The 26,431-nt window shown below is 42.1% G+C and overlaps 1 protein-coding gene across 1 annotated transcript; it reads right to left on the bottom strand.

Annotated features, from left to right (window-relative positions):
- LOC142445617 (uncharacterized) lies at positions 1-26,431 on the bottom strand. Its single transcript, XM_075547575.1, has 6 exons — positions 26,104-26,431; positions 18,325-18,563; positions 9,165-9,243; positions 7,754-7,877; positions 3,184-3,307; positions 1-1,986 (listed from the first exon to the last, which is right to left on the bottom strand). Exons 3-6 carry the CDS (start codon positions 9,168-9,170, stop codon positions 144-146), a joined length of 2,097 nt encoding a protein of 698 aa, XP_075403690.1. The 5' UTR covers positions 9,171-9,243; positions 18,325-18,563; positions 26,104-26,431; the 3' UTR covers positions 1-143.

Raw genomic sequence — 26,431 nt, 5'->3', positions numbered from 1 at the left:
GTTGTGAGAGAGGAGGAAGAACTAAAGGCTTTTCCACGTTGCTTATACTTATAAGGCCTCTCTGTAGTATGAGTTTTCATACGTGTGGTAAGGGATGAGGAATGACTAAAAGCTTTCCCACATTTCTTGCATTCAAAAAGCTTTTAACCACTGTGTGTTCTTTTATGTCGAGTGAGATGTATTACCTGCGTAAAGGTTTTTCCACATTCTTTACAAGAATAAGATCTCACCCCACTGTGAGATTTTATATGTCTACTAAGGTGTGAGGACACGGTAAAGCGCTTGCCACATTCCTTACATTCATAAGGCCTCTCACCACTGTGAGATCTAATATGTGAAGTGAGGGCTGAAGACTTACTGAAAGCCTTCCCACATTCCTTACATTCATAAGGTTTCTCTCCACTGTGTGTGCGTACATGTGTAGTGAGCGTTGAAGAACTACGAAAGGCTTTCCCACATTCTTTACATTCATAAGGTTTCTCACCACTGTGAGTTCTTATATGTCTGGTAAGGTGTGAGGATAGACTAAAGGTCATGCCACATTCCTTACATTCATAAGGTCTCTCTCCAGTGTGAGTTCTTATATGTGAAGTGAGAGATGAGGAACAACTAAAGGCTTTCCCACATTCCTTACATTCATAAGGCTTTTCCCCACTGTGGGTTCGCATGTGTACAGTGAGGGATTTCGAACAAATAAAGGCTTTCCCACATTCTTTACATTCATAAGGCTTCTCACCACTGTGAGATCTTGTATGTGAAGTGAGGGCTGAGGATTTAATGAAAGCTTTTCCACATTCCTTACATTCAAATGGCTTTTCCCCACTGTGGGTTCGCATGTGTATAGTGAGGGATGAGGAAAAAATAAAGGCTTTCCCACATTCTTTACATTCATAAGGCCTCTCACCACTGTGAGATCTAACATGTGAAGTGAGGGCTGAAGAGTGACTGAAAGCTTTCCCACATTCCTTACATTCATAAGGCTTTTCCCCACTGTGGGTTCGCTTGTGTTTAGTGAGAGATGAGGAAAAAATAAAGGTTTTCCCACATTCTTTACATTCATAACGTCTCTCTCCACTGTGAGATCTTATATGTCTAGTAAGGTATGAGGATACACTAAAGGCCTTGCCACATTCCTTACATTCATAAGGCCTCTCACCACTGTGAGAGCTAATATGTATAGTGAAGCCTTTAGTGTAACTGAAAGCTTTCCCACATTCCTTACATTCATAAGGCTTCTCTCCACTGTGTGTGCGTACATGTGTAGTGAGTGATGAAGAACTACTAAAGCCTTTTCCACATTCCTTACATTCGTAAGGTTTCTCGCCACTGTGAGATCTCATATGTATAGTAAGGTGTGAGGATCGAATAAAGGCCTTGCCACATTCCTTACATTCATAAGCCCGCTCTCCACTATGAGTTATTGTATGTTCAGTGAGTTGTGAAGAACGACTAAAGGTTTTCCCACATTCCTTACATTCAAAAGGCCTTTCACCACTGTGAGTTCGTATATGTTTAGCAAGTATTGAGGAACGACTGAAGGCTTTCCCACAGTCCTTACATTCAAAAAGCTTCTCTCCACTATGATTTCTTATGTGTCTAGTGAGTCTTGAGAGATAATTAAAGGCTTTCCCACATTTCTTACATTCATAAGGCCTCTCTCCATTGTGATAAGGTTTCTCATCATCCTTACAAAGGTTCTCTCTCACATGAAGTTTTAGGTAAGAAGGACATTTGCAGTCTTCTCTGCATGCCTGACAATGATCACATTTATAGTCAATATGAGATCTGATATGATGTTTAAATAATGAACGGTCCTTGAAGGATTCTCTACACTCAAAGCATTCAAAAGGATTCACTTTAGCAGTTGTTGTGTTGAGGCTGGTAAGATTTGCAATCCAGCTGCATATTTTTCTACATTGATTATCTTCTTCATTTTTGCGTACTTTATCATCTTCATTTTCACAGAGGCTCTCCACTGTACATACTCTGTTAAAAACAGGAGGCATATCTTTAGAATTAAATGTTTCAATTTTCAAATCATAATACATGGTGAATGTGATATTTTTCCCTAGATTGTCTTTTTTGGATAAAATCAACTCATAGAGAACATGATCATTACAGGCAAAATATCTTAAAATAAAAGCTTTCTACTATAGGTATTGGTGAATTATGTTTGAAATATTATATTCAATATCTGATTCATTTTCTGGAAATATTACATTGTGTAAATTACAAAATACCCTTTACATATAGATTTACACACATACAGTAGAACCCCAGTATTCGAGCCCATTAGTACCTGACAAAATTGGAATGCAATATGAAAGGTTGAAAATATTTTGTATCAGACTTTGAAAAAAACATCAGAATCCACCCAACGAACGTGAATTTTACAAACAAAAACAGTTTGTGTTTCAATCACTTGGAATTAGTTGGCTGTGTTAATAAATGTTGTTTAAACTTCTTGTAGCTGTGTTCTGAGAGTTTTGCTAAAATTTTCTTAGTTGTTGTGCCTTTTTGTACTATATTTATACAAAAAACACAGGTCCTAGGAAAGTTATTTTAAAAGAATCATCATAAGGAATTGGCTAACCGTGTTATTGATATTGTTGATATTTGAGTAAACCCTTTTAGAAAACAGTTAAGAAAATGCCAACAGCAAACCACATTAGGGAGATTTTTTTTTAAGAGAAAACCAGCAAGGTCCTAGTGAAAAAAGGCAAAGAAAGAAAAAACTCCTGCAAAGCAGGTACCCATTGGTTTTATGGAAGAGGATTCCCCTTCCAGATAATGACGCTCTCCCCACATCCATGTCCACAGATTCAGATCCTCATCAATCTCAAAGTATGGGCCATACTGTATTTGTGAAAACTTATTTTAATGTGGGTTTGTTATTTGCATTATATTATTTAACTGTGAACTTATTTACTTTGAAATTTCTGTGCAATGCTTTGTATAAAAAGGCACGATTAGGGTAAAAACTTGGTGGTCAAAACAGATTAATCTATTTTCAGTTATTTCTTAGTAGAAAAACTGATTTGACCTTGACTGCATCACATCTGAATGCCCTTTCTGGAACAGATTAGTGTCAAGGTCTGGGATTCTACTGTGCACACAGAGAAATGTCATGAAACCTTATATACTCTTCTGAGGCACTGTTGACCGTTATGTGAATATACTCACCTCACATGGCTTCCCTGGTTGTTCGGTACTTCAATATCATGGAGTTCACAGATTTCCTCTAACATGGAGGACCAGGAATCATTCTTCATAGACGATGCTTGTCTATTTTTATCCTGTTTAAAAACTGAACCAATAATTTTGAGTTTTAGAAGATAAACCAAGACAGGAAATTTTCGAAGGAAAAACACATCTGAAAAGACTGACTTAGTAAGAGCAACCAATAAAAGTATTTAATTAAAATAAAGAAAAAGGAAAAGACTGACTTTGAGGCATTTAACGATCATAGAACTGGCAATGGTCAAAAGTGTAAGAAATCAACTAAGAAATAAATCCATGACAATTGAAGAATATGGTAATATAAGTAGGACCTCATGAGAAAAGCAAAATTAAAAGTATTGCACACATTTCATGCAGATAAAATGAACAAAACACATTGTCATTAAATTCCAAATTGTAGTGGCCATTTAAGATAGAGTAGATTAGCCCTTTGGGGCCAAGACTAAATCTTTACAAGAGCAGAAACTTCATCGCTTATCCTTGAAGTAGCTGGTAGGTTTGAACCCCTGCCCTTTTGGTTAACAACCAAACATGTAACACACTATGCCAAGAACTGTGCATGTGCTCAAAAGTAATATAAAATTTAAAAATGGACAAGTTTCGCATAAACACAAGAGGTATGAGAGGTCTGATGAAAAGTCAGTTCATATATATGCAGCACAAGTTGTACATGCTCAAAACAAACGATTATATTGATTTCACTGATTCAAATGTAATTCTACCCCAGCAGGGCAGATCCATCAAAGCAATCCTGCCTTCCTAGTGTTCTGTGACATTAGGGATCTGGGTAATGTTCTCTCTCAGGAGCTTTCCCGTGAACTAAGGCTGAAAAGTTAGTATGGTTCATATGGGGAATGACAGACCATGAAGGAAGACATACAAGGGCATTTCCCTGATGCTACGTCAATATTGTCGACCACTTGTGTGTCAGTTTGTTGTACTGTAGTGACTAGAATATTGCTGGGATGCTGGGAGCTATGTCACTAGTATTTCAAATACCAGCAGGGTCACCCAGTGTGAACAAGTTTCAGCAGAGCTTCCAGACTAAGCACAGACTATGAAGGAGGAAAAGGCTGTCCACTTCTGGGATTAATTTGCTACTGAAAATGTATGGAAAGCATCAAAACACTGCCATATGTTAAAAACCTCATGACCAGAAGGAGAACCTAGTTAGAGACTGTTGTAAAAAACGAGTCTCTTGGGTCAGAAGGCACTTAAAATATGACTGAGGTGTGTGCCCTGCCTTCTCAGATTATAGTCAACCATTAGGATGTGGCCAGAGTAAAATCCACAGGAGTAAAGACTGTTGATGAGGGAAAACTCAAAGTGAGAAGGAATAGCCGTAAACATCTCTTACTAATTGAACTTTGGAATGTAGCAAGTATGAATCTAGAAAAATTAGAAGTTCTCAAAAGTGAAACGGAATGTATAAAGATAAAATTTTCTGGCATTAGTGAGCTGAAATGGCCGGGAATTAGATATTCTGAATCAGAAAATGATACAGTCTACTATGCTGGGATTGATGGACGCAAGAGGAATGGTCGTGTATTCACCGTGCAAAAGGACCTTTCAAGATCTATCTTGAAGTACAATGCTAACAGTGATAGGATAATATCTATCTGCATACAAAGAAATCAATCAATACATTTATTATTAAAATTTATGCACCAATTACTAAAGTTAAGGATGCATAAACTGAAGAATTAAACCGAAGTCTTCAGCCTGACACTGATCCAATATACAAGCAAGTTGCATTGACAATTACTGGCAATTAGAATGGAAACGTTATAAACCCTTGTTGGAAAATACGGTGTTGGTGATCGAAATAGCTGTAGAAAAAATAGAATTTTTCAAGAACAATTATTTGTTCATATCAAACACCTCACCTTTTTTCAGTAACACAAATGACACTTGTTCACATGGACTTAAAAAGATAAAATATACAGAAATAAAATTGACAACGTCTGTGGGAAGAGAGAATCAAGAAAGTCAACATGAGCAGCTAAAACCAAGCCAAGGGCAGATTGAAATACACCATCAAATTGTTTATGTGGAAGTTCAGACTGAATCTTAAGAAAATTAAAACATGTCCACAGGAGCCAAAATATGATCTTGGGTCTACTATCCCACCTGAATTTTGAGAACATCTCAATGAAAAAATTGACTCATTGTAAACCTATTACAGAGGAGCTGTGGGATGATACCAAGTACATCACACACGAAGAAAAAAGTCATCAAAAGACAGGAAAGAAAAGATCAAAGTGTATGTCAGAAGACACTCTAAAATTTGCTCTTAATCATAAAGTACTAAGACAAATGAAAGAAAGAATGAAGCCAACAAACTGAACAGAAAAATTGAAGGCCAGTACAAGAAGACAAAAATAAATATTAAAATGAAATGAGCAAAGATTTAGAGTTAGAAAATCAAAGAGAAGAACACACTCAATATATCTTAACTTGAAAGAACCAAAGAACAAATTCAATCCTCAAGTTGTGATATTGAAAGATTCTATGGGCAACATAATGAACGATGTAGGAAACATCAGAAGAAGATGGAAATAACATGAGCAAGTAACCAATGGTAATAAAGGATGCACTGAAAGCAGTAGCCAAAAACAAGGGTGTAGCAATTGATGGAATACCAGTAGAAATGTTTCAACAAACTGGTAATGCACTGGAAGCACTTCGAGTCGATGTCAGGAAACTTGGAAGACAGCTTCTTGGCCAACGGACTGGAAGAGATCCATATTTATACCCATCCCAGAGAACGGTGACCCAATAGAATGCTCACATTAGAGAAAAATATGATTAATATCACATCTAAGTAAGATTATGGCAAAGACCTTTTCACAACAGTTGCAGAAGTACACTGACATGAGCTGCCAGAGGTTCAGGCTGGACACGGAACATGGAATACGATTGGTAAAGTTAGATGGTTCTTGGCAGAAAACAGAGAACACCAGCAACGCTGTGTTTTACTGACTTTGCCAAGGCATTCAACTATGCAGTTGACTAATCCTGAGAAGAATGGGGATCCCCGAACACTGGATTGTGTTCCTGTAGAACGTGTACATGCACGAAGAGGCAATGTGGGAACAAATCAAAGGAATACTGCATGGTTCCACTCAGGAAAGGTGTGTATCAGGGTTGTGTCCTGGCAGCAGTCTTATTCAATTTGTATGCTGACCAAATAATCAGTGAAGGCAAATTATATAAGGAAGAATGCAGTCTCAGGATTGAAGGAAGGCGTATTAGCAACCTGTGATAAGAAGATGGCACAACCTTGTTCCCTGAAAGTGTGGAGGACTTGAAGCACTTGCTGGGGAAGATTCAAAACTGTAGCCTCAGTATGGATGACAACGCAATGTAAAAAAGACCAATCAGAACATCATGCATGATAAGTGGAGAAACGGTTGAAGTTGTCAAGGATTTCGTCTTGCTTGGATCCACAATCAACACTCATGGAAGCAGCAATCAAAAGCATAATGGATGAGTTCCATTAGCGAAATCTGTTGCTCAAGACCTTTCTATGGTGTGAAAATCAGAGATATCACTTTGAGAACTAAGGTGCATCTAACCCTAGGGATGCTCTTTTTAATCAATTCATATGCATATCAGAGTTGGAAGTTGAATAAGGATGATCGAAGAAGAATGGATGCATTTGAATTGTGGTGCTGTCGAAGAACACCAAAAGTCTCATGGACTGCTAAAGAACCAACAAATCCACCTTAGAAGCACAGCCCAAATGCTCTTTAGAGCAAGGCTGGAGAGAGTGTCTCACGTTCTTTAACCATGCTGTCAGGAGAGGCCAGTCTCTGGAGGAGGGCGCCATGCTTGGTCACTGAGAGGGGCAGTGGAGCAGAGGAAGGCCCTCTACCTACACGGTGGAATGACACAATGGCTACAACAAAGGGCTCAAACATGGGAACAACCGTGAGGACGGCACAGGACAGGGTGGTGTCTCCTTCTGCTGTGCATGGGTCGCTATGAGTCGGAACCAACTTGTTCGTACCTAACAAGAGCAACATGCAATTTTAGTCTTCATGGTCTCTAGAGATTGAAGGGGAGTTTACCTTTAACAAAACAATCATGTCAAACGTGGTAACGTGCTCACAATGTCTCAAAGCACCTATCTCTCTTTCCCATAAAGGAGCCCGTGAAGTCAATGCTCACACTCACAACACTTTGATCCTCGTACTTATATCCTTTTAACGCCTGAATTTTTTATTTCAGGGGAAAAATTTTTGTTTTTATTCTTTACTTTCATAGGCATATAATTAAAAGTTACAAAAACGTCAGGCTCAGCGTTATAGGGTAAAACAAGACAAAAGAATGTAATGCATAGATTTTTACTTCCATGAGGAAGTCACTGGAGTCTAGCTACCTTGAGGACACTGACAACACCTGTCACGTATGCAATGTAATCAGATTCCTAAACCGAAATCCTATCAGAAAATTGATGAGTACACGATATGCATTCACTAGAGAAATAAGAAAAAGGGAGCCATCTTACCTGAGGCAAGGTTCCTGAGGGTTTCCATCATCACATCTCTATACAGTTTCTTCTGAGCAAAATCCAGCAAAGCCCATTCCTCCTGGGTGAATTCCACAACCAAATCCTCAAAACTCAGCGAGTCCTAAATTATCACATTTATATCGAGTCAGTAATGTAATGCCGTCAATCAATATGGCTCTTCTATCCAGCACCCCTCGTGTGAAGTTTTATAATTCTGGACTACATCCCTGTGCCTATAATCTGATTTGGGAGGGCATTCTCTACTAAACGAATGGAAAAAATTACGGTGGGATTAAGACTTCACATTAGTATCAGGCGTGAACCAAGTCAGCCTCTGTTTCCTTGGGAGTGTCATAAGACAACTTTATTAGAGGATATGACTTAGGACAAGTCCTCTGTTTTCATTGAGAACACAGTTGGGTGAAATACAAACCAAACGTCCAACAGAGCCATTCCTGAGTATGTGAAAGTCATTTGGGGCAGAGAGGAATCCGAGGACCAGCCGAAAGAGCACATTCAGCATCTCTATCTGAAGTGCAGAGGCCACCGAGCTCAGATGTGCCAGAGACTGTAGCAAGGAGACTCAGAGTGCAGGTGCAAGACTGTGGGCTACCAGCTCCTCATCTGGCCTGAACCATGGAGCTGTGAGCTGTAGCAACCTATGGGCTGGCTTACATGTCTACAGAGGCAGAAACCAAGGTACAACATGGCTGATTCGATGTTGCTGTGGAGCACGAGTTAATCCTTATCGTTTACGCATCCTGACTTGTGGTCACGTACTAACTTTCCGATCATTCATGTGGAATCAGGATTGGGGGGAGGCTTATTAACAACCTGTGAAATGCAGATGACACAACCTTGCTTGCTCAAAGTACGGAGGACTTGAGGCACTTTCTGATGCAGGTAGGCAGCCTTCAGTATGGATAATGACTCAATGTAAAGAAAGCAAAATCCTAACAACTGGACCAATGGGTAATATCACGATAAATGAAGAAAAGGTTGTAGTTGTCAAGGAAGGTAATCCTCTGCAATGGAAGGCTTATTTCTATATTCAGATAATCAATTTTTTTAGGCATCAAGTTCATATTCTTCCTAAGACCCAAGAACACGCACAACATAATATTCAGTGAAAGCAAGGTAAGCTATTAATAGTGGGTAAAGATAAGGGTTGGTGAGTCCAAACCACTGAAATATTGTGTTTTTAATTCATAATCCCTTAATTACTGCACCACCGTAGCTCCTTATTATCTGCTGCTTCTTGGGGGTACTTTCTGAATGCTTATTATCATAATAAGGAATTTCTCCTTCATTCGTCACATGCTTCTTTCTTCAGAGGGTTGGATTTTGTGAAACTCTCTATACACCAGGTGAAATGATCTTGTGTGTGTGTGCGTGTACACAAATTTACCTTCATTGTAACAAAGCAACTTGTCCACTTTACTGTTTAAAACTGAGCATCTTTCCTTTCCAGTGAAGCAAAATGAAAACTAAAAAATAAACAGGAACAAATAGAGAATGTCAATTCCAAAGAAGATTTACAGGTTCTACTGACTCTCCCATCGAGGGGAAGGTCTCAAGTCATCATTAGGAGGGAATTTTGTTGTAAAAGTGTCATCTTAAACTGCAATTAAACAAGGCCCTGTTGTCCCAATGCCCACTTGACCCACCCAAACATCTCAAACCCACCCTTTTGCTGACCTTCTGTATCACTACCCGCCCATTTTCTTTAACCAAGAGAAAGTAGCCAGGTATCTCTTGGTAAATGCTAACTGTCCATATTCACAGAGACACGGTGTAATCGCTGCGCCCCATCTACAGAGAGAGGAGGCAAGAAGCTAGAATTCTCTACACAGGGGCCTAGCACCCTCCAGCTGCCAGCAGAGCCAAGGGAGCTGAGGGTTTTCTGTTTCCCACAGAGCATAGCGGTGTGTTGATTCCATAGTTTCTGTTGAGACAGGAAGGGAAACCAATTGATTTGAACACAAGGGGGTAGAGATTCTTTTCCCCTGTATTCTGCACAAGGCATGATTCCCCCACCCCCAAATAACTGGAGAACCATGGTGTAGAGAAGAGAAAAGAGACTTCAAGGACAGGGCGACTGAGCACAAGAGGAAGAAACAAAAACAAAAAAGATTACAACTTGCTCCCAGGACGGAAGGACATTTAAAAAGGAAGGTTGGAATCCATCTTCCTCTCCTTCCTGTCCATTGCCACCATCTTCATCTTCTTCCCCTTAATCTTCACCCCCTTCTTCATCAATGTCTTCTAAACCTTTTTCTTCATCATCATCGGTTTCTCCTTCACCTTCTTCATCATGGGTTTGGCCAAATATCATCTTTGATGACCTCTCCTAACTCATCTGCGCCTGCATCAGAATGGTCGGTAAACCAGGTAATGAGACTCTCCGGGGCTTCATGCTGTTCCATGAGGTTTAATGCCCCAAAGCAGGACACACTCAGTTAGAATAATCTTATGTGTTCCCTTTCCCCTTCATTTCATCGATTTTTTTTCATTCACTCATGGTATCTTACACTGATTTTCTGTTTGACTATCCCTGCTTTGGCGGATTAAACCTCACTGGGTCACAAGGCATACGTTTCTAAGAATGCTCTTGGGCTTGCTTTTTCAGTATTGTGGTCAGTACTTATGCATCTACATCACGGAGGAGAGTTTTCTTTTCCTGATCACATCTCTATCTCTTTTCAGTATCAGAGTGATGTTCACCTCATGGATTGACTTGGAAGCACTTCCTCTTCTCTTTTTGTAGGAGTTTAAGGAGTGATATAAATTGTGCCTTGCTTGGTAGAATCCAGCAGTGTAATCATCCAACCTTGCTGTTTTCATTGTTGTTTAATATTAAATAGTGAGTCAATCAATTTGTTAAGTTTTCTTGAAATGTTTTATGCCTTCTTGCATCAATTTGGCTAATCAGTGTGTTTCTAGGAATTTTCCTTTTTCTCTAGAACATCTAATTTGTTCCTGTGAAATTGTTCATTGTGTTATTAGCTTCTAATCATTTTTATTTCTGCATCAAAAATCATGTTACCACATACATTGTGGATGTTATTTATTTGCACATGCTCTCTTTGTTAAGTCAATTTAAGTAAGAATTTGTCAGTTTTATTTATATTTATAAAGACAGGCTTTTTTCTTCTATTCTGTACCTATCTACGCTGTAGCCTTTATTATGTCTGCCCTTGTATCATAACTGGGCTGATTGTGTTCAATGAAAGAAAGAATTGTCCGTCTATTTCCGAAAGACATAGCTAGTAAAAATTGCTCTCTAAAATGGCCGGGGTCACCATCAGAGGGAATCAACATTATGGAGGTGAAGAGCTATTCCAAGGGACAGCTGAAAGAGGTGGAAACACTCCAGAGAGTGGTAGGCTGCCTTGTGTGTTGTAGGGAGAGCCAAACACCATTGTGAATGGAGTAGCGTAAGATGTCAGGAGGCAGCAAGAAGTTTTTGGTTATTGGAGTAAATGTAAATAACCATGTTCTAATACTGAACATATATATAAATAAGAAAACTGAAGAAGTGATACATTTGAATTGTGGTAAAGAATAATGACAGGACCATGGACTGCTAGAAGGGCAAACTGAAAGTGCGTTTCCTCGAAATAAGACACTGTCTTATATTTATTTTTCCTCAAGAAGACACATGCGGGCTTATTTTCAGGGGATGTCTTATTCAGTATGGTACGCAATCTGCATTTATTCAAATATAGTTGAGTCGTCTTCGTCTGGAACATGAACCCACAGTGCTGAGTCCAACGGCAACCACAGCTTCCCTCTGCCCCCTGGGGGCACACGATACCTAAAGCAGAGCAACCTGCTCCTCACTTCACTGAGGAGACTTTGACTTTCACTGTTCATGTCTTCCCCTGTGCCCCAGCTTACAGCCCACACAAAATAACCGGGACCTGACAGGGGGAGCCGATCTTGGGGACAGAGCTGCCAATAATATAGACATGGAGAATTTCAAGAATATACTTACAGGGAAAGCATATAGAAATCAATTGGGGCTATCTGAGACCAAAATAAAAATAAGACATCAAAATGGCAAAGATACAAAAAGATACGTTTTACAAGAATGGTTGACAGACATCAGAGAAGATGGTGGGGGGAGACATCGGACAGTGTAACATATGAAAAAAATAATAATAATTTATGAAATATGAAGGGTTCATGAGGGAGGGGAAGCGGGGAGGAGGGGGGAAAATAAGGAGCCGATATTAAGGACTCAAGTAGAAGCCAAAGGCATTTAGAATGATGATGGCAACAAATGTACATATGTGATTGACACAATGGATGTACATATGGATTATGAAAAGAATTGTACAAGTCCCAAAAAAATGATATAAAAGAAAAAAAAGAATGGCTTATAATAATTGTGATTACATCACATGGTGCCAGGACACCTGGACTGCCACATGCAAAAGAATAAAGTTCATCTCTATCTGTCATGTAATTAACAAGAAGGAATTTAAACTGCATCAACCAAAATACAAGAAATAAAACCATGAAAGCAATGTGTATAATCATACCAAAATGAGATTTCCAAATGTCTTCAAAATACTGAATTTTCAATGATTATAGTATGTACCACCGAGAATATACAGCAATGAAAGTGAATGAAGGCCCATAGACTTGTCCCTGAACTATTGAAATTGGTATTAAAAAATGCAGTTTTCTCTGCTTACATAAAAAAAAAACAATAAAATTCAACAGCGTTATGAAAATCAAACTGATTGCTAATAAGTCAATTCTGCTCATAGCACCCCTACAGGGCCAAGTAGAACTGCCCCAAGATTTCCCAAGACTTCCCTGAACATTCTTTGGACGTGTTGTCAGGAGAGAGCAGGCCCTAGAGAAGGACATCATGTTTGGTAAAGTGGAAGGGCGACGAAAAAGAGGAAGGCCCTACATGAGATGGACCGACACAGTGGCAGCGTCAGTGGGCTCAGGCCCAGGACTACGCCGTGTTGGACTCTGAGGGGCAGAGGGTCCCTGTGGGCCAGAGCTGCCTCCCTGGCACCTCACAACAATAACAACAACGTCAAAGCTGGGGTGAGGCATCACCTCACTGGTTGGATTTGCATCTTCTAGGTGGCTCGTGATTGCGAGCATTTCGTCATGTTTGTTGGCAACGTGACTGTCCTTAGTCAACTGCCTGCTTTCTAACAGTGTTCGTCTTTCTCTTGTTAAGATGTTGTAGGTCTCCATCGATTAGAGCTTACTCTCATTCCCACTCTGTTGGTTTTCTCTTTACTCCTTCAGTGAAAGCTACGATGCACCTAAATTCTTATTTTCAGGGGATCTCACTCATCGCACCTGTCTTCTGTGGGTTTTATGTTTGGCTGTGTGCTTAGGCCATGAACTAGGGCCCCTCAGTTTCCCTCCACATGTTCACGGATGATCTTTAAAGTTCTAGGATTTGTATTCAGGTCTTTAACTAATCTTGAGTTCATTTTTGTATATGGAGTGAGGTGTGGATCCTGATTCATTCTGCAAATGGTAACTCATTTATGTCAGTACTTTTTGTTAAAGAGACGATCTCACTTAATGTGCTTCGGCCCTTTGTCACAATTGTGTGTCTGCAGATGGATAGAGCTATTTCTGGTCTATCTACTATGTTCCATTGGTCTATGTATCTCCCCTTGTATCAGCACCAGGTTGCTGGTTTGACTCCTGCAACGGTATCCGATGTGTTCAGTCAGGAAGTGATAGGCATCCTATTTTATTCTCTTTCTTTAGTAGCACTTTGCTTATCATGAGTCTCTTTCCTTTTCAAATACAGTTCATTAGTTTTTCCATCTCTTTGAAGAATGATGCTGGCATCTGGATTTGAACTGCATTATATTTATAGATTACTTTGGGGAGTACCAACATTCCCACAATGTTAAGCCAACATTCTATTGACCATGATATAGTCATTCATTTATGTACATAGGTCTCTCTTGGTTTCTTACAGTAATGGTTTATAGTTTTCTCTGTATAAGTCTTTTATTGCTGTGGCAAAGGTGATTCTTAAGCATTTCATTTTTTGAGTGGCTATTATGAATAACATTGTTTTTCTTGATTTCTTTTCATAGGCGGCTTCATGAATTTTGGGGGGTGGGGGCATGTTGATCTTGACCCGTCAAACCTTGTTGCCAAATCTCTGAATTTTTTGTAACAAATTTCCTGTTGATTTTTGAGGGGTTTCTATTTATAGAATCATATCTTCAACTGCAGTTTAGCTTTTGCTTTGCCAAATTGGATGCCTTTGCTTTCTTCATGTTGTCTAGTAGATCTACCTAAATTTTCCAAGGATAATATTGAATAAGTCAGGGAACAGAGTGCAATCTTCATGGGTTGCTGTGAAGAGAACGCTCTCCCATTCATCACTATGTTGACAGGTGGGTTTGCATTTATGCCTTTATCGTGCTGAGGAACTTCCTTCTAGTCCTATTCTGTTGAGTGATTTTATCAGTAAGAGGTGTTGGGTTTTATCAAATGGCTATTTTACATCAATTGATACGATCATGTAGTTTTTTTCCTCTGCTTTATTTACATGTGAGATTGCATTGATTCCTAATTCTCATTTTTATTTTCTAAATGGTTTATGGGCATATAATTCATTTACCGAACAATTCAATGGTTTAAATATATTAAAAATACTACAATCATTACCACAATGTTTTAGAATCTTTTTTAATTTTTGTACTCACTTTTATTAAATCCCCATTTCCTATGCTAACTCTACTGCCACAATGACAAGAAATTGCTGATCTAGTTACTATCTATAGATTTATCTGTCATGGATTCCATATAAAGAAATTAAAAATCCACCCTTTAAAAATCAAAACATAAGACAATTTCTATCTAAATAATAATATTTAGACTATGTAAACAGAAAAATCTGCCAATGGACTTTGGGCTTTCGCTGTCATGCATGTTGTTGTTAGGTGCTATTGAGTTGTCTCTGACCCACAGCAACACCAAGAGCAAAAGCACGATCCCGCGCCATCCTCAGAACTGTTCCGATATCTGACTGAGGACATCGTTGCAGGCACTGGGCCAATCATCTAATTGAGGGCCTTCCTCTTTTTCACTGAGCCTTCTTTACCAAGCATGGTTCCTACACCCAGGCCTGGTCTCCCCTGACAGCATGTCGAAAGTATGGGAGGCAAAGTCCAGCCATCCTTGTCTCCAAGAAGCACATTGGCTGTACTTCTTATTAAACAGAGCTGTTTGCCCTTTTAGCCAGCCATGGTATTTGCAATATTCTTCTCCAAAAACACAATTCAAACGCATCTATTCTTCCTTGATCGTCTTTATTCAATATCCTGTTTTAGTCACAACGAACTACGGATAACTTGAAATCAATGGAAATGGGAGAACGCTTCATTGTGCTCAGGCAGAGATGGTACGGGGAGCAAGAGGCAGTTTTGTGAACAAAACAAGGAAATGCTGCATAGTATAGGTCTGTCCTCATACTTACTATATCTGTATGTTGAGCAAACAACCAGAGAAGGTGGATAATATGAGGAAGAGTGTGGCATCAAGATCAGAAGATAATGTATTAACCATCTTGAATATACAAATGACACACCTTGCTTGCTGAAAGTGAGGAGCACTTGAAGTCCTTGATGACTTCAGTATAGACAACAACTCAGTGTCAAGAAGACCAAAATCCTGACAACTGGACCAATAGGGAACATGGTAGAGGGAGAGACGGGTGAAGTTGTCAAGGCTTCTGTCCAGCTTGAGTCCACACAATGCTCACGGAAGCAGCAGTCAAGTGATCAAAGGCTGTGTTGCATTAGGTCAATCTACTACACAAGACCTCTCCAGAGCGCTGAAAAGCAAGGATGGTACTTTGAGGGCTATGGTGCGCCTGACTCGAGCCACGGTATTTTCATTTGGCTCATATGCACGTGAAAGTGGAACACTGAATCAGGAAACCAAAGAAGAATGGAAGGATTTACACTGTGGTGCTGGTGAGGAATACCGAAAGCACCATGGACGGTACGAGGACACACAGATCGATCTTGGATCAAGTACGGCCAAGAGCTCCTTGGACGCCAGGAGGACGGGACTTGTCTTACATATTTTGGACATGTCAGGAGACCAGTCCCTGGAGAAGGAAACCATGCTTGGTAGAGTAGAGGGATAGCTAAACACAGGAAGGTCCTCAGGAGAAGGGCGGACACTGGCTGTAACGATGGACTCAAGTACAGAAACACTTGTAAGGACAGCACAGCACCGGGCAGTGTTCTGTTCTGTGGTCACTAAGGGTCACTAAGAGCTGGAAACGACTCAATGGCGCCCAATGGCACCCAATAGCAGCACTTCCGCCACGTTGATCCCCGCCCTCGCCTGCTCAATAGTCGCACTGTACTGTACTTGAATCCACTCCATATTTCAACAGCTCTAGCTGATCACCACAACGGAGTCCCATTGTAGGGGGCAGTGGAGTGAAGTGTCCATTTCTTCTCGGTGGAATTACTGAAGTTGCTGGCTTTTTAAAACTCCTAGTATTGGCAGCATGCGTCTTAAGACCCAAACTGAGATGCTACAACACAAGTCTGTCACCACTGCCCCAAATAACACTGAACATGGACTTGCTGCTCTCAGTTCAGAAAGTGCTGTCTTGAGAAAGGTGGTGTCCCAAACAGAATGGTCTTGGACATGATAATGCAGCCCAAGGGTCACCTGTGCTTTATTGAAAATGAAACATTAGGCACATATTTCTGATGAAGCTCCCCTTGCTCACTTACAGACCCAGTTAGGATACACAGAACATAGAGGGTGGACAGAGAACATACACTGGTGGACAGAACACAGAACATAAAGGGTGTACACTGGAGGACAGAGTCCAAGGGGGATAGTCTGCATAGAGAACAAGGTGAGAAAAAGTATTATTAGGACTTTTTGCATCATCTTAGTGGAAACTGTTTTGTTAATTACATTGCTGGTTTGGTGTTGGTTGCAATGCTGTAAAGCAGTGGTTCTCAACCTTCCTAATGCCGTGACCCTTTTATACAGTTCCTCATGTTGGGTGAACCCCCCCACCCCCAGCCATAAAATTATTTCTGTGGCTACTTCATCACTGCAATTTTGACAAGGTTATGAATCAGGCGACCCCTATGAAAGAGTCGTTCAACCCAAAAGGAGTCACGACCCACCGCTTGAGGACCACTGCTTTAAAGGTTTAGGGGTGCTCTGGCCTCCCATCCTGACATTGCATTCCGACCCTGAAACTCAAGTAGGCGCTTGTAATTCCGGGCAGGAAGGGGTGGATTGTGGGGTATTCGCCTTACCCAATATGTATCCTGTCCAGGATCAATCCTGCTTTGGAGCAAGAGGGACTGATGGGTCAGCTGCCCTGATCGACAGTTCGACAAGGACATTAGACAGACTCCTGTTCTCAAGGAGCCCCTCCTTCTCCAGGTTTTCCGTTTTCTGTCCCCTCTCTCCGATGGTGCTACGATCACGTGGCTTCCTCTGTGTCACTCAGCCCTCTGTGTCTACAGGTGTTACAATAAAGGGTCTGGATATCCTCCAGGATCATAAAGTAAATAAATGGTCAGGACTTTGAGGTTTCGACCACAGAATTTAGTACTGACCGTCTGTCCCTAGGTTACCCATCAAGATTTCACTCCACTCAACCTGACTTTGGCAGAATATTTTTTTCTGAAGATGAAACAAGCCTTTCCAAGGGCATTCAGAGGCTGATTTACGCCCATGGCTCTGCATCAATGGTGCTGACCCGACTGTTCCACTGTTGGTCAGGCCGCAAGAAAACACCCACCATCTGATTTCCCCCGCTGTTTTAAAGAGAATTTTACATTTTAACTTAAGGTATTGGGAGCAGCTACAAATTTTAGAAGAGTAATACCACTTCTAAGCACAGACAACCCGAGAGGGCAGGAACCAACTTTGATATCATGCTCCTGGAACACCTAAAGGCCTGAGACAAACTATTCACCACTAGATAAAAATAACGGTTGTGGAGAACACGCACACAAACCACTTGCACTAGTTGTCGGGTCTCACTCCTTTGGTGAGGTCATGAGAGGGTCAGGCCCCAGGAAGGGTCCCATCAATGTCCCGGCTGTTCCCCTACAAGCCCATTCTGCCTTTCTTTATCACATGAGGCCAAGAACTAGAGCAGTAACTGAGAACGATACAGAAAAAGCTCCAATGTCAAGAACATTGTTTGCAGTTAAAGGACAAGGATGGCTCCTGAGGACTTGGGGCCCAGCTTCTTCAACCAGAGCTGCTCCATCTTCAGGCTCCACCCAGGAGATCCTGTTACTCCACCCCGAGCACCAAGGCCCAGGCTAGGGATGTTAAGGTCCCATGGTGCCAGCTCTGAGAGCCACGTGTGGAAGGTAATCCCAGGAAATCAAGGCTTGAAAAAATGTGGAGGAAAGGGCCAGTGACAGTGGGGCAAGGTCTTCAGATATCTCTTTGGCCTCCTCGGCTATCTTTTACATCAAGAATAATCACAGAACACACAACAGGTTCCCTAGCTCACCCCCTTATACTAAGATAACCCAGCTCTCCGTGGTACTCACCATGTCCTGGCTAGAGCAGGCAGCAGCTAAGTGAACGTCCTCAGTGAGCCCAAGAAGTGGCTTGGATTCGCGTGGAAGCAGCGTCAGTGGGCAGTAGGCAGTTAGATGGATAATGCTTGGTCCACAGAGCTAGTCGGAGACGTTGAAACCGTTACTAGTGAGAGCAAGGATGCAGAAGATGGTCACCTGGGTAGCCAGCTGCCTAGAGGGGACTACTTCTCTCTGGCCACGTGGGAGACCTGGAACGGAAGAAGGTGGAGGGAGACAATGTTTGAGTAGGAGGCAGTGACAGGTTCTTGGTCTTCAGCCTCTCCCTGAACAAGACTTTTTCCCAGGTTCAAGGCAATGAGCCGCCCTGAGCAGATCTGTGTTTAAGTAGAGCAGCCTTCTAGAGCACACACCTGGATCTTCACACAACTATGCAAGCCTCTTACTTTTGCAACTAATCACACAAAGAGGGTTTACTCATTCTAGAGCCTGGAAAACATCCCGCACAAGGCAGGAAAAGTAGAACCAGATTTTCTGCTGAGACTCGGGGGTCCAAGAATGCGTGTGTGTGTGTTCTCCTGCATGACTTGCTCCGTGTCCATGAGCACACAGCACGCTGCGATCTGACGGCACAACGAGTGCATGCTCAGGAAGAACACAGTTTATTATGGTCCACACAGCAAATGCCTCTGCACGATCAAGAAAACACAAGTGAACATGGTCTGGTATTCCCTGCTTTCCGTTGTGATTCATCTAATGTCAGCAATAATATCACGTAAGAATGAGATTTTCATGGTCAAAAAGTATTCTTTTATGGATAAGCAGTATTCTTCCAATCAGAGGAAATACCTGCTGAGATGGACAAAATGCAGGGAAAGTACTGACATCTAGTAAAGTTTGGGCAATACAAAATATGAGAAGGACTCAAAAAAGTTCATAGAAAAATGGAATTGAGGGGGACAGAGAGCTGACAGCAAGGATGATGAAATAACTGCCCTCGAGGGGGACAAACACCGGGACTGTAGATGAAGGAATAGAGGGGGTGGTGTAAGATAGGTAAAAATTACAACACAGAATATATTAAGGGTGGGGGGTGGGAAAAAAGAGAAACTAACATCAAGGGTTTCAAGAAGATAATATTTTGAATTTGTTGATGGCAATATTTATACATATCCAGTTAATATAATGAATGTATGGACTGGTATATGTAAGAGGCCCCAATAAAATAATTTAGTAAGAAATACAAGAAAAATAGAATCAAAAGATAATGGGATTTATTTACAAACTTTCTGACACCCCTCATGTATGAATTTTATGCAACATGTGACTGGTATTTTAGTGTTTGATTTCCTAATCAGGCCTCTTGTTTGGGGAAGACTATACCGTCCTATGACATAGAAACAGCAAGAGAAAGTTGAGGGGTCGTTTCTCTGCGGCGTAGTTCTCAGAGTGGCCTGTCCTAGAGTTGCTGCCATGAGACTGTGACTATATTTTGGTCCTAAACCAACTGGACATGGTGCTTTTTTAAGTGTGGGGATGGGAGGAAAGGGGGATGGAGGTGCACTGAGTACCTCTTCTAATAGAGTGAGTGGATGCTGACATGTGAAAGGTAGGTGGGAAGCACATTAGTTGGCAGAGGTGAAGATTTCAGAGGCTCAGTTTTGGACTGGTTTAAGTCAATAAATCATAGAGCCCTCAGTGCCCCCCGAGTGGACTACAGAAAGACTGTGGTCTGAGTCTGTTGTTAGCCCAGAGCCCATATCTCAACTTGTGGATTGCCTCCCCTGGAAAAGAAGAATCCAACTCTGCCCTGTGAACATCTCCGTTCCCATCGCTGACTGACTAACTAGAAGGAAAAAAGGGCTTGGTTCGGACATGTGTTACTGGGCCTTTGGGGATCTTGGTTAATAATGTGTTGTTATCCAAGGGACAACTTTTAGGTTTGACGAGTAGATATCAGTAGTTTTTACTGAAGCCTTGAACTTGCCATGAAGTGACCAAGTGAGTAGTCATGTACTCAAGGAGGACTCCGGCCCACAAAGGGAGCACCTCGAGCTTATCAAACTCTGAGAATGAAACAGAAAAGTCATTGCACCACCGATTTCTACACTGATGGAGCTTTCACCTTTCTGTCCTCTGTGCATTTGTTCGTTTTGAAGCATGCAAGGCTGCCATAATTGTAAAGAATTGGAACTCTTATTTTCTTCACCTGCTTCTTTTTTGGCAATGAATTCCTAGATATGATAATAAAAGCACGAGCAAAAAAAGGCAGAAAAATTTCAACTTCATCAAATTAAGAACTCAAGAGTAATATAACTAAGAGGAATTCCTGAAACCCTGGTGGGGACTCAGCATGATAGTGGGACAGGAGGAAAGTCAAGGAAAATAGAGGAAAGAGTTGGGAGGCAAAGGGAATTTATACAGGTCTATATAAAGACATGTATACATGCAAATATATTTATTTATGAGGATGGGGAACTAGATTTATGTGCATATATTTAGAGGTTTAGTATTAAGGTAGCAGAAGCGCATTGGGCCTCCACTCAAGTACTCCCTCAATGCAAGAATACTTTCTTCTATTAAATTGGCATTCCGTGGTGCTCACCTTCCTGATACAACCGCTGAAGACAAAGCGGGTGCATAAGCAAATGTGAAGAAAGCTGATGGTGCTCAGATATCAAAAGATATAGCTTCTGTGATCTTAAAGGCTTGAAGGTAAACAAGCTGCCATCTAGCTGAGAAGCAACAAAGCCCACATGGAAGAAGCACACCAGCCTGTGTGATCACGAGGTGCCAAAGGGATCAATTATCAGGCATCAAAGAACAAAACATGATATCATTGTGTGCTCAGCTCCATGATATGATCACTGAAGACAAATGGGTGCATAAGCAAATGTGGCGAAGAAAGCAGATGGTGCCCGGCTACCAAAAGATATAACGTCTGGGATCTTAAAAGCTTGAAGGTAAACAGTCGGCCATCTTATTGAGAAACAACAAAGCCCACATGGAAGGAGCACACCAGTCTGTGCGATCAAGAGGTGTTGAAAGGATCAGGTATCAGGCATCATCAGAACAAACAATCTTACCATAGTAAATGAGGCGGTGAGTGCGGAGTGGAGACCCAAGGCCTATCTGTAGGTCACCTGCGATCCCCTTACAGAGAGGTCTCAGGGAGGAGATGAGCCAGTCAGGGTACGATGCAGCAATGACGAAAAATACAACTTTCCTCTAGTTCCTAAATGTCCCCCCACCCCCGCCCATTATCATGATCCTAATTCTACCTTACAAATATGGCTAGACCAGAGGATGTACATTGGTACAGATAGGAACTGGAAACACAAGAAATCCAGATCAGATAATCCCTTCAGGACCAGTAGCGAGAGTGGCGATACCTAGAGGGTGGATGGAAGGTAGTGGTAGAACGGGGGTACCGATTATAAGGATCTACATATTACCTCCTCCCTGGGGCATGGACAACAGAAAAGTGGGTGAAGGGAGACTTCAGACAGGGCAAGATAAGGCAAAAAAATAATTTATAAATTATCAAGGGTTCAGGAGGGAGGAGGGAGCAGGGAGGGTGGGGAAAAATGAGCAGCTGATATCAGCGGCTTAAGTGGAGAGGAAATGTTTTGAGAATGATGTGGGCAATGAATGTACAAATGTGCCTTACATAATTGGTGTATGTATGGATTGTTATGAGTTGTATGAGCCGCTAATAAAATGAATACAAATATAAATTAAAATTTTTTCAAAAAGAATTTCAAGCATCAAATGATTGCAGGAAACAAAGTTAGGGAGCAATGTACCAAACTGGTAAAGGCTTAGTGCCCACAATATATAAAGAACTCTTACCACTCATATCAAAAGATAAACAATGAGAAATACTATCATCCATACTGGGATGGCTAGTAAGAAAAATAGAAAACGAGTTGGGAGAAGGTAGGGAATGCTCTAGAAAGGATGTGGTAGGGATTGTACAATTCCTCCTTGATAAATCTGAACACCTGAACTATTCAAATCCATGAGATGTAAATCATGCACCACTAAAACTATTTAAAGAAAGAGTTGGGGGTCTGGGGATGGGGGAAGAGCTGCTGATCCCCAGGCTCAATGGAAAGTAAATGCCTGGAAAAGTGTTATCTGCATATAAGCCCCTGACTGGCGAACAGACAACAGAGGAGTGGGTGAGGGGAGACGTGGGATAGTCAAATATGACCAAATAATAATAATTAATAAGTCATCAAGAGTTCATGAGGGAAGGGGGAGCAGGAAGAAAGGGAAAAAATGAGGAGCTGATCCCAAGGGCTCAAGTAGAAAGCAAATGTTTTGAGAATGATGACTGCAACAAATGTACAAATGTGCCTGACACAATGGATGGATGGATGGATGGATTGTGATAAGGGTTTTACAAGCGGGAAATGATTAAATTTTTAATGATGAAATATATATATGAATATGTGAGATACAATTAACGTATAGATCGTAACAAGAGTTGTAAGAGTACCAATAATATAATAAATTGAAAAAAATTACACTTCGGGAGAATGTGAAGAAATTATTGCTGGGACTATAAAGTGGCACAGTTTCTATTGAAAATAGTTTGGTGGTTCTTCAAAAGTTAAACATACAGTTCACATATAACCCAGACATTTCCGTCCATCACTGAGTGACGCTGTGGGCTGCTAACGCTCAGGTCAGCATTCTGGAACCACGAGCTGCCCCATGGGAGAGAGATGAAGCTCTCAACTCTTAGAAAGACTTCCACGGGCCATTCTGCTCTGTCCTGGAGCATCACTGCGTGTCACACTTCACTGGAGGACAGGGGGTCTGGTTTATTTGTTATTTTCCCTGAATATATACTCCAAAGATGTGAAAGCAGGATCCAAACAGGTACTTTTACATCGACGTTCATCACAGCACTATTCAAAACAGACAAAAAGAAACAACCCAAATATCCATCAACAGATACATTGTACTATATTCATATGAGAAATATTACTCAGTGATGAAAAGAAATGAGGTTCTTATCTCAAAAAAACTGTATTGTGATTAAAAAAACTAATATTTAATGAAGAAGAAACAAATGGATATATACTATATGATTCCTTCGAAATAAAAAATCTAGAATAAGCAAATATAACCACATCAAATGGTTCCCAGGGACAGCAGGGAGGGAGGAGAGAAAATTAATGTTTATGAGGCACCAGTTCCTGCTAATGGTGATGGGAAATTTCAAAAGCTGACACTGGTGAAGATTCCATATTTGGTGAGAGGAAATAATGTGCCTGGCTCTTACAGGCAATTCAAAAAGCAAAATGCTTTGGGTCTCCCTCCAAAAAACAAACAGCACAAAATGACGCCATTCAATTAAGAACAGAAACTTAAGTTTCTTGCTTTGAACATGCAGGTGAAAGAAGAGAAATGTAGCCACCATGGGGAAGAGATCTAGGAGAGTCAGCACACAGTGGAGTAAGCAGGGGCAGCGAGCAGCAGTTCAAACCCTACAGTGGTTCCTAGGGAGAAAGAAGAGGCCGTTGGCATCCGTGAAGATGTGCAGCCTCAGGAGCCCTATGGAGCAGTTCTGTTCTGTCCTAACAGGGACATAGCAGCACTGGGGTTTGGTTTAGGAAGATGATGGGGTATTTCAATGATTTAATGCCAAGGCCTTAGTGCACCACGGAGTCAATTGCAACTCGTAGTGTGAACCTCAGCCATGCTAACCTAGAGAAATCAATTGCACATGAGCAACTGGAGTGTGGAAAGAAAGCACTTGAGGTCCTCGGATCCAGATCACCCTGTTACTCCTATTTACAAACCCACTGCCATCGAATCAGTTCTGACTCACAAGGACCCTACTCAGGGTTTCTGTAGCCGTCTCTCTTTTCTAGAACAGGCAGCCTCATCTGCTCCCCACAGAGTGAGAGGTGGATTTGAACTGCCAATATGGAGGTTAGTAGACCAATGCTTACCTGAAAGCACCACCAGACCCCACCGTGGGTGAGGAGGAGGGTGGGGAATATATCCACAACAAAAATTCCAGGGAGTTATCAAATTCCAGTGAGTTGTCAAATGACTTTGGGGTTATTGCTTATTTTTCACTCACTCACTGCCATTGAGTCAATACTGACTCCTAGTGACCCTAGAGGGCAATGGAGAACTGCCCTGTGTTTCCGACACTGTAACTTTATGGAAGAAGGAAGCCCAGTCTGTCCCTCAGAGCAGAAGCAGCTGTAGGCTTCAATTTGCAAACCTTGCAGATTAGATCTCAGCCCAAAGCAGAACCACTATGCCAACCCGGCTCCTTCCCCACCCATGTTGCACCCCAAACAAGACACTTGAATTTAAATTAGTTTTGTAATGGCGTATGCACCAGCTTGCTTCATTTTACTGTCTACAAGGGTTTTCCTTTTCTGTTCTATGTAAAAGACCATCTTTTCCTTAATGGTATCTGCTTTAGATTTGATACACACATCTTTTCTTCTTTGGAAGCCCCGATGGTAAATCAATTAGGTTAAACGTACTATATTTATGTTCTCTTCCCTAAGCCATAGGCCTGATAGGAAGTGACGATCACCGGATGGCCTGACCCCAGAGGCAGGGGCTGTGGCTAGGTACTACATTTACAAGTGCAATATTAGTCAGTAATAAAAACAAATTAACTTTTCATAAATGCTCATCACTTCTTGGCCTTTTGGCTAATATTAAGTGTAGCATAAATGCTATAACATGGATGAATCTTGGGGAAAAACTATAACAAAAACTAAAATAAATCAGATAAACAAGAATCAATATGGTATGACTCCTTTTGAGTAAATTATCTAGAATAGGCAAATGTATTCACCAGCGGTTCCAAAGGAGAAAAGATAAGGCTTTCTGCTCCCGTTAAGATTTACAACCTCAGACGCCCACAAAGGCAGTTCTACCTTGACTTATAAGATGGATAGGAACTGGAATTGACTCAATGGCAAGGAATTTGGGGAGTTTTCGAGATCTTCTTGGTTTATCAGTGTTACATTTGCTTTTAAAATTAACATTCTCTCATATGACAGATGTGGCCCACACTATTTACCCATCAATTTTAAGTTTTACGTGTCAAAATCAAAATTACTCACTACGCATCGTGACTTTCTAATATTTGCACCTCCCACTTATTTAAGGAGTACTGTCTACCATCCGAATTACAAAGTACGATGTACTTTTTGCCTTATGGGTTGGGCTGCTAACCTCAAGGTCAGTGGTTCAAAACCACCAGCGGCTCTGAGTCTTTCTACTTCGGAAAACCATCGCGGACTAGGAAGTCCGCGGGAGCAGGTCTATCCTCTCCTATAGGGTCGCTGAGTGGCATGGACATAATGGCTGTGAGTCTGAGTTTGACCTGTTTCAGGCTTTTGATGACTTTCATGGATATGCCCCTGGCTGGCCTGACCTTGGGAAGATGCATTTGCTGCAGGGAGCTTTCACCCTGTAAGGAGGGGGCTCTTCCGCAGCCAGCCCCGTGGCTAAGTCACCAGATGCTGCCTCCGCCAGCCTTCGGGTCCCGCACAGACGAGGGAAGGGCGATCTCTGCGCAGCGGGCGTCACCCGGCTGGAGCTTGTGCAGCCACGTCACATTGAACACATGCCCACCAAGGCTGGCCCTCTGGTTTCCACACGGCGTCGGGGCTAGGTCGGCCTGACCCGAGGGCAGAGGGACGTCCTGCAAAGCGCCCCTTCCTAGAAGCCCCGCTCCGGGAACAAGCTCAGGAAATGCGTGCTCCACTCTCCACTTTCCCCCTTTAACTCTCCGTCTACCTGAAGCATCCAGTCGGGACGGTCCTCACTGCGCTCCCTGCCGCCCGGCCGGCGGCCCTGGGCTGCGGCGGCCCGGGACTCTCCGCACGTCCGGGACCTGCCGGGACGCCGCCGCCGCCGCCTGCGCGCCGCCCTGCGCGCGGGGAGGGCTCCCGGGGGGGCGCGGGGAAGGACCGACGCGCGGCGCGGAAACGGGCTGCGGGCGCCGGGCGGCGCGGGCAGGACGCGGCTGCGGGAAGGCGCCTGGCGCGGGAGCGGCCCGGGAGGGCGGACAGGCCGGAGCGCGCGGGCTCCGACCGCCGGAGAGTCGCCCCGGACAGCACGGAAC

Source organism: Tenrec ecaudatus, chromosome 1 (assembly GCF_050624435.1).
Source record: "Tenrec ecaudatus isolate mTenEca1 chromosome 1, mTenEca1.hap1, whole genome shotgun sequence".
Lineage (NCBI taxonomy): Eukaryota > Metazoa > Chordata > Mammalia > Afrosoricida > Tenrecidae > Tenrec > Tenrec ecaudatus.
Note: the sequence above shows the minus strand (reverse complement) of the source record. Positions and strands in the feature narration are given on the sequence as shown.

Bases quoted from the DNA above. Each gene is read 5' to 3' on its own strand.
- LOC142445617 (XM_075547575.1), bottom strand. The intron at 3,308-7,753 runs GTAAGATGGCTC...TTATTGGTTCAG, and splicing joins CCTCAGGAACCTTGCCTCAG to TTTTTAAACAGGATAAAAAT. The intron at 1,987-3,183 runs GTGAGTATATTC...TGTTTTTAACAG, and splicing joins AACCAGGGAAGCCATGTGAG to AGTATGTACAGTGGAGAGCC.